Source organism: Macrobrachium nipponense, chromosome 24 (assembly GCF_015104395.2).
Source record: "Macrobrachium nipponense isolate FS-2020 chromosome 24, ASM1510439v2, whole genome shotgun sequence".
Taxonomy (NCBI): Eukaryota; Metazoa; Arthropoda; class Malacostraca; order Decapoda; family Palaemonidae; genus Macrobrachium; species Macrobrachium nipponense.
In genome coordinates this window covers 61,928,575-61,941,069 of record NC_061091.1, presented here as the reverse complement: position 1 = coordinate 61,941,069, position 12,495 = coordinate 61,928,575, and the positions used below count along the sequence as shown (strand labels likewise).

Below are 12,495 nucleotides of genomic sequence, written 5' to 3'. Positions count from 1 at the left end.
TGGAACAGATGTTCTCTCGGCTGTCCGACAGGATTACCTCTCAGGACACCATTATAGCCGGACTGAGCCAAGCTCCTCTAGCCTCTCCTCCACCTTTCAGCACAGGTGGAGCCCAGCTACCGCCGTATGACTCCCTACCTCCGTTCTCAATGAACAACCCGTGGAGAGTAGCGTCATACGCCCCCTTCCAGGACGGACTTATTTCTATCCCGGAATGTGGAACTCGGAGAATTGAGGACTTCGAGTTCTACCCGGAAGACCTTCAGCCTCCGTTCATCGGCTATGCCAGGCTCACCGCCTCAGCCATGACTCGGGATGAAAAGTTGTTCAAAGGAGACAGTCCTCTATTCACGTGACCAGGCTCAGAGAGAATGGCTCAGGTGTTTAGAGGACATGGATTGTTCCAACACGAAAATCCAACCTTTTAAAAGTCCGTTCACGATCTTTACGATGGAAGAGAGTACTCCGCTTCCCTTCTTGACAAAGATCGCAACAACTACTATTCCAGCAGCCCAGAAGGGGGATTCCATGCCTCAACTGAAGGAGGCAGATCCTACGTCTCCTCTACTTCCTTCAGCCGGTGAATTGTGGGAAGACTTACCTAACACCTTCTCAGCTGGCAAACTCAAACCCGACTGTGCTATGGAGCAGTTTGGTGAGAAGCTACCTAGGCTTCCAGATAGCCTTATCCAGGCAGAATTCGATGCCAAGTCACGATTAGCCAGGTTTATTAACTCCATGGCTATGACCGAGGTGGCTACCATTGCCTATGGGTCGGAGCCACTCTTCAAGCTTCTAACCAAATCTTTGACTCAAACGGTACAGTCGGATATGTTTGAGTTCGCCACTGCCAGGACGAATTGTAGGAAGCATGTCCTGCAAGAAGCGACAATTCGACACGAGCCGAATAAGTTGCTTACGTCCAGCATCTGGGGAGCAGACCTCTTCCCAGAAGCGATGGTAAAGGAGGTGCAGTCAGAGGCTACGAGACTGAACCAGAGCCTTAAAGACCGTTGGGGTCTTACGGCCAGGAGACGGCAGGATCAGGCCGGTAAGGGTAAGGCTCAAAGGAAACCTAGACGTTTCCAGCCCTACCAGAAAAAGCAGCCACGTTTTTCGCAGCAAGTTCCAGCTGCTCCCTTAGTGCAAACAGCCCAACCTTCCACCTCAAAGGCTCAGGCGCAGCCTATTTATGTTATCTCCCCTCAGCCTCAGCCCTCCACCTCTTACGCCCTCTCTCCGGCCTACAACCAGGTCTTCGAGGGTCAAGCTTCACAGAAGTATGACCGCTCGAGTAAGGGAGGCAGAGGTAAGCGATCCTTTCGTGGGAGAGGATCGGGAGGTCCCTTCAATAGGGGAAAACATTTCAGAGGAGGCCGAGGAGGCTACCAGAACCAATGAGGAACTTCAGGTAGGAGGGAGGCTGTTTCACTTTCGCCACCGGTGGAACTTCAGCAAGTGGGCTCAGAGCATTGTGTCAAAAGGCCTGGGTTGGAGCTGGTTAGAGAACCCTCCCCCTTCCAGACCTTTCCGCCAACTTCCTTCCAAGGAATTGACGGAGTATGCAGAGGATCTCCTTCAGAAAGGAGCTATAGCGAGAGTCAAAAGATTAAAATTTCAAGGTCGCTTGTTCAGCGTGCCAAAGAAAGGCTCACAAAAAAGAAGGGTAATCTTAGACTTGTCCCGCTTAAACTTAGCCATTCGCTGCGACAAGTTCAAGATGCTCACGATCTCGCAGGTGCGGACCTTACTTCCCCGTGGGGCCGTCACCACCTCTATCGATCTTACCGACGCTTACTATCATATCCCTATTGCAAGACACTTCCGTCCGTATCTGGGCTTCAAGATAGGAGACCAGACATTCTCCTTCAAGGAAGTTCCTTTCGGGCTCAACGTAGCACCCAGGGTGTTTACGAAGCTGGCGGAAGTAGTAGTTCAACAACTAAGATCGCAAGGGATTATGGTAGTAGCGTATCTCGACGATTGGTTGATCTGGGCTTCAACAGTCGAGGAATGCAACAGAGCAACACTGAAAGTGATTCAGTTCCTGGAATATCTAGGCTTCAAGATAAACAGGACCAAGTCAAGACTCACTCCAGAGTCAAACTTTCAGTGGCTAGGCATTCAATGAATCTATCCATCCCTCCCATACTCTGTCGATTCCATCAACCAAAAGGAAAGAAATAGCAAAGTCAGTCAAGCAATTTCTGAGTCACAAACTGGCGTCAAGAAGAACTCAGGAAAGAATCCTGGGTTCACTCCAGTTTGCATCAGTGACGAACATCCTAATGAAAGCCAAACTGAAAGACCTAACCAGAATCTGGCGCTCACGAGCAAATGTCAGGTCCAGGGACAAATTATCCTCAGTACCTCTGATTCTAAAGAATCGACTCCGCCGTGGGCGAAAGTCAAGAACTTGTCGGTATCAGTGCCCCTTCAGTTTCCTCCACCAGGGATCACCATCCACACAGACGCTTCATTAAGCGGTTGGGGAGGATATTCCCCAGTTTCAAGAAAGTTCAAGGAACGTGGTCACCTCAGTTCCGTCAGTTCCATATAAACGTACTGGAAGCAATGGCAGTGTTCTTGACTCTAAAAAGGTTACGTCCGCCAAAGTGCTCCCACATAAAGCTAGTCCTAGACAGCGCAGTGGTAGTACATTGTATAAACAGAGGAGGCTCCAATCACGTCATCTAAATCATGTCATGGTAGCCATCTTCTCCCTGGCGGACAAGTTCAGTTGGCATCTCTCCTCCACTCATATAGCCGGAGTGAGGAACGTCATAGCAGATGCTCTATCCCGATCAGTACCTCTAGAGTCGGAATGGTCACTGGACAACAGTTCGTTCCAATGGATTCTTCAGAGAATTCCAGGTCTACAGGTGGATCTCTTCGCATCCCAAGCGAACCACAAACTCCCATGTTATGTGGCCCCCAACCTGGACCCTCTGGCCTATGCCACGGACGCCCTGGCTCTAGACTGGAACAACTGGGAGAAGATTTATGTCTTTCCTCCAGTGAATCTTCTCATGAAGGTGTTAAACAAACTCAGGACATTCAAGGGTCAAGTGGCTCTAGTAGCCCCAGACTGGCCGAAGAGCAATTGGTACCCTCTAATTCTGGAACTGGGTCTTCGCCCTCTTCGGAGTCCCAATCCCAGGCTCTCCCAGTCAGTACAACGAAGGACTGTGTTCGCTTCCTCAGGGATTCTCAAAACCCTAACTTTATGGATTTCATGAAGTTTGCTGCAAAAAAGGATGCGGAATATTGACCGCAAAAATATCCTCTTTTTGGAAGGTCCGATAAAAGGGATTCAACCTTGAGACAGTATGATGCTGCTGTCAAAAAGTTAGCAACCTTCCTGAGAGAATCGGATATTAGAGTCATGACAATCAATTCAGCTATATCCTTTTTCAGATCCTTATTTGAAAAAGGCTAGCAGCTAGCACGATTACGACAAACAAGTCAGCCTTGAAAAAGATTTTTCAATTTGGTTTCAACATAGACTTTGACAGATTCCCCTACTTGTCTCGTCTATTCCCAAGGCATGTGCTAGACTTAGACCTTCTGTAAGGCCTACGTCAGTATCATGGTTCTTAAACGATGTTCTAAAGCTGGCTTCAGAAACCAATAATGACACATGCTCGTTTATAATGCTCTTAAGAAAAACTCTATTTTTATTAAGCTTGGCCTCAGGAGCTAGGATTTCAGAACTGTCGGCTTTATCCAGAGATCCGGATCATATCCAGTTCCTCCCCACAGGGGAAGTGCTACTTTCTCCGGAACGTAGCTTTATTGCTAAGAATGAAGATCCTTTGATGAGGTGGGAACCGTGGAAGGTTCTACCCCTTCCACAAGATGTATCTCTTTGCCCATTTCAACCTTACGAGCCTTTCTGTCTAGGACCTCCTCATCCTCATCGGGTCCTCCTTTAAAAGAGAAAAAGGTGGTACTTTATCTATTAAAGGCATCAGGCAACAAATCCTGTACTTCATTAAACAAGCCAATCCTGACTCTTTCCCAAAAGCACATGATGTCAGGGCAGTAGCCACCTCAATTAACTATTTCCAACATATGAACTTCGATGAGTTGAAAAAGTATACTGGATGGAAATCGCCGACAGTGTTCAAACGCCATTACTTAAAGTCCTTGGAAGCTCTGAAATTTTCAGCCAGTAGCAGCGGGTAACATAGTTTCCCCTGACTCTAACTAATCTTTATGTAGAAGATCCAGTCCTCCTTTCACCTGCCTCACCCAACAGTTCGTCTATTCCTGCCTTGTTCATTTACGGTCACCTTGTGTCTTAGCTGCTTTTATAATGATGTGATGGGTGTCCCTTATTTTTTTGCTAGGGACACTCACAGTTGATGATGGATATTGATCTCGTGGATGTCATCCCCTTATTTTTATGCTAGGGGATACATCTTATTGTAATGGTTACGGGTTTTGTATATTAAGTCATATACATTTCTTTATATATTATTATTGTTGAGTTTGTTTTGTTCAACTTATTATGTTAATTGCTCTAGAATTTTTGATACATAGCTTTACACAGATACCATTTTGGTACATATATGCCATATTACCCCTGTATATATGTAAATTACCTTAAGTTAAGAAATATTATTAGAATTAAGTGTAATTTAAGCAATATTTCTATTTTGTATCACTTTGTATATGTATCCTTGTTAGCAATTATATTCTTTTACTTTTAATTTACTTTTTATTTGAGACCTCTTTTTATTTTGTTGATTTTGTTTACAATCTTGTGCTATTTCTCTGGTACGATTTCGCGCAGCGACACGAGCTGAGCCCACCAAAGAAAAGGGATTTTGACGTAAGGAAAAATCTATTTCTGGGCGATTGGCTCGTGTCGCCAGCGAAATCCCGCCCTACCCATCCCATCGCCCAAGATTGTCTGCTAACTTCAGGATGGCCACCAGAGGCGCAGCAGTCGGCAGCATGGGATGGAGTAGTAGTAGTAAGTGCTGCCCACTCTGTGGGTCGGCTCTCCTCTTGGGGGATTTTGTAGTGGGAGAATTCTTTTGGCATTTGGCTCGTGGTAGTGGTCTCACTCGCCATAGTGTTCATACCGACACCCTCTTGGAGGGTGAGCGAGTCAGTTATACTGACCTTTCTCTTTATTTATTTATTCTCTGGTATGTGTTAGTACATTTACCCTAGAAATAATAGATTAAAGGATATTTCGCTGGCGACACGAGCCAATCGCCCAGAAATAGATTTTTCCTTACGTCAAAATCCCTTTATTATATCTTTACATACTCTAGACACCCAAATGTACTGTACAGTAAATTCTATAGTACTCTACTGCATAAATATAATTTTACTTATAGCGCCGTTGTGGGATTACAGCGCCTTTGACTGGTCTAGAGTTTCGAAAGAAGGTGTGCGGTGGCCGTAGGCTTTAAAATCGCTTAGCATCGAAAATCGCTTGGCGTCGGTGGCCAGGAACGGAACCCCTTCCGCTAACCGAGGGCCGCCTGTATTCATGTTGTTCTGCAGACCATACATCCTAAAACTTCAACTGAGAGAATAGAGCTTTTATGTGTGTCTGAGGCTTCCAGTTACTTTTCTTAATCGTACATAAGTGAACTTTTTCTCATTACCTTTCATTTTCAGCTCTCAAAAATGGAAATACTTCAGGAGTTAAGCGTTCCTGTGAGGGGGAAGCTGTGCCAATTAAAAGAATGAGAACAAACAAATTGTTGGTGTAAGTAAGCCCAGTTTTCTTGTGGCTTCTTGTTTTGTGTTCTTCCATAAGGAAATGGGAGGGTTTGGTATATATAGGAGAAGGTGTTAAGAAGTTAAATGTTTAGCAGCCCTAATTGAATGTGTATTTTGCTAAATATATTTGCTAAATTTATACTCTATAGAGTAATCTTTAGTAACAATTACCTCACTTTGCTTAACAGTGATCTTGATGATTCAAGTGATGAAAGTGAAGATGAATGCAGTGGTTCATCAGATAAGAAAAGTAGTAGTGAAAGTGAAGATAATGCTGCTGAAAGCAAGAATGAAAATCACATATCTCCAAATAATGTGAGCAAGCCATCAACAAATGGTGCACAAGACAGCATAAAAGGGTAAGTTATAATTTATCACAATTTGAAATTATACTTATTGATCTGATCTCTTGGTACTGAAGTCTCGGCTGCTGTTAAATGAACTGAAACTTGCTGAATTGACTGAATTGATTAAATGTAATGTAGTAAAATTCTTAGAGATGCCTCTTTGCTTTTATTTTGAAAATCTCCTTATCAAAAATTTATTTTTTTTAATCCTAGGGCACTTAATCGCTGTATAACTGCAGATATTTCCCTGTCTTTTCTTAGGAAGGAAACAGGGAGTGATGACAGTGAGGATTCTGCCCCAAAGGAAAATCAGTGTGCAACAAAAGTTGGAGATTCAGGATAATCTAGTGCCTAATACTAAGTGAAACTCATAAAATTATAGTATGTTGAGTATGGTAACAGTGAAGCTTTACTTTTACTTAAAGTATGCTATTTGTTTAATTTTTTACTCTTTATTTTCAGTAGTTTGCGTAATCTGAAAGTAGCTAAAGTATTTAAAGACTGTAGCTGATATGTCCTTTAAAAAGGGAGCATTTGTGAACTAAGAGTATTTGGTAAAGTTTAAATCTTTATAATGATATAGAATTAGAGAATACAGGGATATCATATGTGCCCCTGTAGACTTGTAAAATTATATTTGAGTTGTAAGAGGTATTATAGCTTGGTTGCATAGTTCAGTATATGTGTATATAAAAGTAGTATTAGATTTAATGATGCAAGTTTATAATAATTTTGTATTGTAAGTTATATTAATTTTAGTATTATAGCTTTTTGTTCCATGGCTTACTTAATTTCTAACCTTTTGTGTAAAATATTAACATTTATATTACATTTGTCATTTATTATCTTTTAGTCTTAATTATTTCTTGTTCTGTATATTTTGTGTTGTATGTTTGTACTATTTGTAAAGACAATACAATGTTAAAGGTTCAGAGATGTTCCTCTTTATAATGAAGCTCTTCTTATCAAAGTTCGGTGTGTTTCCTCTTAACCCCCATTAACCTTGTACATGGGGTCTTTGTGTATATCACTGTACCATGTGCTCCAAGAGTCACTAGTCGTTATCAAGGATTAAATTCTTAGAGCTATTTGACAAAGTAAAGTAATTTTCAAAATTTTATCATTTCTTTAAATTTTGAATATCAAAATTTTGAAGCCTTTAATGCTAAGTTTGCACTCAGGAAATTGTGAGAACCTCTATTGTTATTTGGTTTGACATCCTGTGGTAATGAGAATATTCATTATAACATGTTTAAATATTTAGACTCCCAGGCACTGTTAAAGGTTTCATTCTTAAAATCCTTAATATGATATGGGAGACTGGCATTTTTCTTCCTTCTTGGATGATTACCATTGTTGTCCCTATCAAGATAAGAGGTTTTGACATGGGAAAAACCAATTTTTGGCAGCTGCTGTAAGTCCTCAAAGGAGTTATGCTCTCATGGTCCCGCAAGGGCTCTGTAAGACAGACCAACTAATTATAAAGGATTCTCTTGTAGTTGGTCTTGGCCAGCATATTGGCACAGTAATAGAATATAAAGGACCCAGGACAGGAGGGCTGTAGCTCCTGTCATACAATGGTTGCCTTGGCTCTCTCTATGTCCCACTTGCACAAATTTGACAACAGCAAATGTCGGCTGTCTTCCTCATTACACAGATCTGTCCAAGAGTTCACTTATCCCCTGGTTATGCTCCAGAAATCATGTTCTATGTTTAGTTCCTTAACCCCCACAGCACTCGGGTATTGTATATATACGATCACATATATAGCTCAGGGCAGTGGACAGGTATCGTAGATATACAATCAAAATTTGGTGCATACCGTTTGAACAAATTTTGTGGGAAAAATGTTCCTAGTTCCATATATCATAGTTGGCAACTCTTCAGATTACCCTATAAGAGTGTGAATGAGCTGAGGAGCCCATTGTTACGGGCTGCTCTAGGAGCAAGAGCCCGTGCCAGCACAAGGCTGGCTTAAACTCCAACAACAACAACAATGAGGAGCCCTCAGTCTTGCTCGAGGTAGTAAAGGGGAATGTTGCCACAATTTCCCATCCAAGGATGCATCATAAATATTTTACAATAAATATGCTAGGAATTTGTTTCTGGTTTTATTTCTTATCTTTTATTATACTTTTTGAGCTGTAATTTGAACTTGACAAAATAAAATAAAATAGAAAATATTAAAAAGAACACTTTAGCTTTGTTAAATTAGCGTATTTATTACGATTGTCATGGGGGAAAAGAGGCATGCAAGGGGTGAGAAATATTCACTAACAACTTTCTGTGGAAGGTACATACATTTTTTTAGAATTTTTTTTATACCATGTGAATATACATATCTTTCTCCTTCCATTAGTAATTTTTTTTTTCTTTTAAATCCTTAAATTTAGCCCGGTAATGGGTGTATGTATTAGCATATATTAGCCCAGACTGTGAGGGTTAAAAAATAATGGTTAGGTTTTTATTTGTTTAAATTGGGAGGTAGTTGGCCTCTTGCAAGGCAACAAGTTAGGAGTAGATCATTAGGCTACACTGTAATTGCTGTGCTGTATTTTCTTGTTTTGAAAGAATGATAATTAGCATTAAGGCAATGCTAGACAATGTTTAGTGATACTTATTTTGCAACGATTTTTAATATTGATAGATGATTTAAGATTACGAAAGGGTAATTCGTGTGAGCCTAACTTCTTGTTGATACAATATAGACGTGATTGTTGTTCCCTGTTGTGCTGGGCTTAAAAGCCTTGGTGTTTACCAAAGACCAGTATTTCATTTGTAGTATATTTTAATCAAACTAAATAGTTTTTGTGACATCGACAGTTCCCCAGTTATCCTTGATATTGGGGTTTTAGAACGCCTGAATAAGCAATAAAGTAATGTGCATGGTTTAAACCCAACTTTGTTAATTTACAAGAAACAGTATCTCCGAATTACATTTTCTAGCACCTATTGGCAGTGAAGATATCGATGGTACTCAATCAGCTGCGATTTTGGGAACATAAACTGTATCAAATACAAATGGTGTACGATGACAGTGTTTATGTATTCTGTAATACAGAACAATATGATAATAATATTACATGCAATATACTGTAATTAAACACAGCATTCAAAACAACATTGATTTAAATCTTCATTATTATAGAAATATATAGTTAACTTTGCAAATGATCACTTTTCTCTAAAAAATATTTTTGTTTTTAAAGCTTTTTGGTTTTAAAATTATGGATAAGAGATTGTACACCTTTAAAAAGAGAGCTCTCTCATCCTAACATCTAATTATGGTAATTACAATAATTACTGTTGCTTTGCTTACAGTATCAATAGGTGTGTCGCTAGTGATTCAGTTGAATTACCTACAGCTTTTATTACTATTACAGGTGTTTTGTTTACAATGTTGATAGCTGTGACGGTAGTTAACTATTGACACTTCAGGGGTTAGCCTATTATTGAAAATCTTGGCAGGATTTAAGATTTGCTTTTTAAACTCATTGTATAAGATGACCCCCCATTTTGTGGGAAATTTTTTAAGGTTAAAAGGTCGCCTTATATGCCAACTTATACTGTACTTGTACATCATTCCAGCAGAACTATGGCAGCGTGTTTCCATCCTTCTCTGAGCAGAATACACATATGGGCCAATACTCCAAAAGCAGTTGATTCTATTAACTCCCACTTCAACTTCTCTGATGAAGATGTAGTATGTAGAGTCTTCCCTTGGGAGAAAGATCACTGATACCCGACATGAAGTGGACATAGCCACTGAAATTTCCCTTCTGAATCTAGTCTTATGCTTTTCATGAGAGAGATTGAGGCTTCAAATGAGAATCTTACCTCTCCTAAGCAGCAATCTCGTATTGAGGAGACCCTGATAGTGTCCACCTGGAGTGTTTGTACCTTTAAGGGGTAGTGATTTATCCTGGATTTCTATACTGCCAGACAATGGTGACACAACTTCCTTGGTTCAGTCAATTCACGCAGGATTCCCTGATTGAAAAGTTCCGCTTACTGTACTCTCTATACCTCCAAGCAGTGATGATACGACTGCCTCGGCTCATCAGTTTGTGCAGGCTTTCCTGATTGGAAATTCCACTATCTGTACTTTCCATACTGCCAGGCAGTGGTGATATGACTGCCTTGGCTCATCAGTTCATGCAGGCTGCCCTTATAGGAAATTCAGCTTGCTGTTCTTTCTATACATACAGTATGGTCCCCAATTATGCGAGAATTTTGTTGATCCACGGCCTCACAGAATTGGAAATTCGCATATTTCGAAACACCTTTTAGGAATAATTCCATTAGGGCCAAGGCAAACGGCAACTTACCCAGTCAAACTTTTTTTATGCTACCCATTTCAATACTTTCTATGTACTATACTGTAATTTTTTCTAATATGAAATTGTTCTTATGGATAAATAAAACATTAAAAAGATTTTAGTAACTTGAAAAAGTTTTAAATTACACACAGGATGGTGAAAACTCCCACACGTAAACAATGCCACCATTGGGTGCAAGTATACTGTATGATGCAGTTATTTACTTTAAAAAAATCTTTTAGATGGAATTTCCTCTACCTATCCTCTGCCAAAATACCTTCAAACTCCTCTATCTCATCCTCTGTGAAGAGTTCTGCTGAGGGAAGGCTTTGTGAACCATTTGAGGTTTCGGGGACTAGCGGATCATGCGTGTCTTCACTCCCGTTAGGCCTAACAAACCTGGTTACGAGCACCTGTCTGTTTATTTGAATGGCATGTTCACTATGTAATCGTTTACATATAAATTTATTCTACGATAAATAATGATGAAAATTCAAAATTTTATATGAAATTACAATTTCTTAAGAAATTATAAAAATTCAAAATTCAACATGATATGACAGTTTCTTGAAAAATTTAGATTGAACAATTCTCTCTCTCTCTCTCTCTCTCTCTCTCCCGCTCTCCCGTATCTCCTTTCTCTTCTGTTGTCTGTCCAAACTCTCTCTTCTCTCTCAAAAATTCATTTCAAAAATTCAAAATTTGTTATGAAATTAAAAATTCTTAAAAAGATATGATAAAAATTCAACATGAAATGACAGTTTCTTGAAAAGTTTAGATTGAACGATTCTCTCTCTCTCTCTCTCTCTCTCTCTCTCTCTCTCTCTCTCTCTCTCTCTCTCTCTCTCTCTCTCTCTCTCTCTCTCAAACACATCTGCTTTTCTCTTAATTGCCTTTGCTAGTCATTTTCATCAAAACCTATTTCAACAATAGAAAAAAATAAATGATCAAATCTGCATAATGCAGATGATCAGAATACACTTCGGAGATCGGAATAATACGCATCGTAATGATCATTCATACACACTGTGCTGTGACATTACAAATGCATGAGGCAGAGCCTTCCATCTTAGCTAATGGCCGAGCAGGAAATCTTTCTCTTGCATTCCCCCTTGGAGGAATAATAGTTTTTTCCTCCAGGTATTCCCCCTAACCCTTCTCTTAGATACCAGCAACCCCCCCCCCCCCCCCCCCCCCCCCCCCCCCCCCCAATCTATTGAAAAGACAAGAGATTTGATACGTTTTGCAGCACGTGACTCGCGGAATTTGAACGGCTTCGCAGATACAGAAAATCTATTTTTGAGAAATAGCAACTGCATAAAAAAGGAATCGCACAATTCGAACACGCATAATTTGGGACCGGATTATACTCCCAGGCAGTGGTGATACAACTCTTGCCTCATACATATCAGCATATCATAGGTGTTGTCCATGATTCCCTAGAGGAATTCTGGCCTGTCCTAGATATAGAATCGGATGTGATATGTAAAAATTTCTCATCTTTTAAACTAAAGGTTTTAGAGGCTGTACAGTCTGCCCAAGCAGAGATAGGTTTCTCACCAAAAACCTTAGGTCATGGGAACAAGATAATGAAAAACCTAAACCCAAAAAGAACTTACCCTAAATCAGTTGTCTAGATCCCTGTTGAAATCAGAATGGATAGTAAGACAGCGTACTCACTGTTCACTGCTACATTTGATAATCTCTCACTCAAAATATAGGAAAATTTACGTTTGCTGCCCCAAGTTGTCCCCTTGGTTGACCTCAGAACCACCAGTATGCAATAAAATAGCAATTAATAAATAATTTTCTGATCAAGTTCTAAAGGTGCAATTTGTGGAGCATGATCAGTTGCATTCAGATTCCGTAACTTTAAATATAAACTTCTCTAAAACACCTAATAGTTGTGCAGTATGCATGCCAATTAATCATGTGTTGGTAAGATGTCTGATAATACTTTTATTTTTAGCAGAATTGACAGCCATAGCCAAATTTCTTAAGGTAGCATCTATTTAGTAAATTTTCTCTCTATTCAGATTTGTTTAAGTGTATTAATGGCCAATCAGATGATACAAATGCCTATC

General features: G+C 40.2%; 1 protein-coding gene across 5 annotated transcripts in view; it reads left to right on the top strand.

Moving 5' to 3' along the window:
- The window catches only part of LOC135205674 (splicing regulator SDE2-like), an 83,186-nt gene extending 76,124 nt beyond the window's left edge, over positions 1 to 7,062 (top strand). For all 5 annotated transcript variants that reach the window (XM_064236576.1, XM_064236577.1, XM_064236578.1 and 2 more), the window contains 3 exons: positions 5,641 to 5,731; positions 5,934 to 6,104; positions 6,354 to 7,062. In XM_064236576.1, the coding sequence (XP_064092646.1) occupies positions 5,641 to 5,731; positions 5,934 to 6,104; positions 6,354 to 6,435 (344 nt within the window). In that variant the 3' untranslated portion in view covers positions 6,436 to 7,062. The remainder of the gene's footprint in view (positions 1 to 5,640; positions 5,732 to 5,933; positions 6,105 to 6,353) is intronic.
- The last annotated feature ends 5,433 nt before the right edge of the window (positions 7,063 to 12,495 follow it).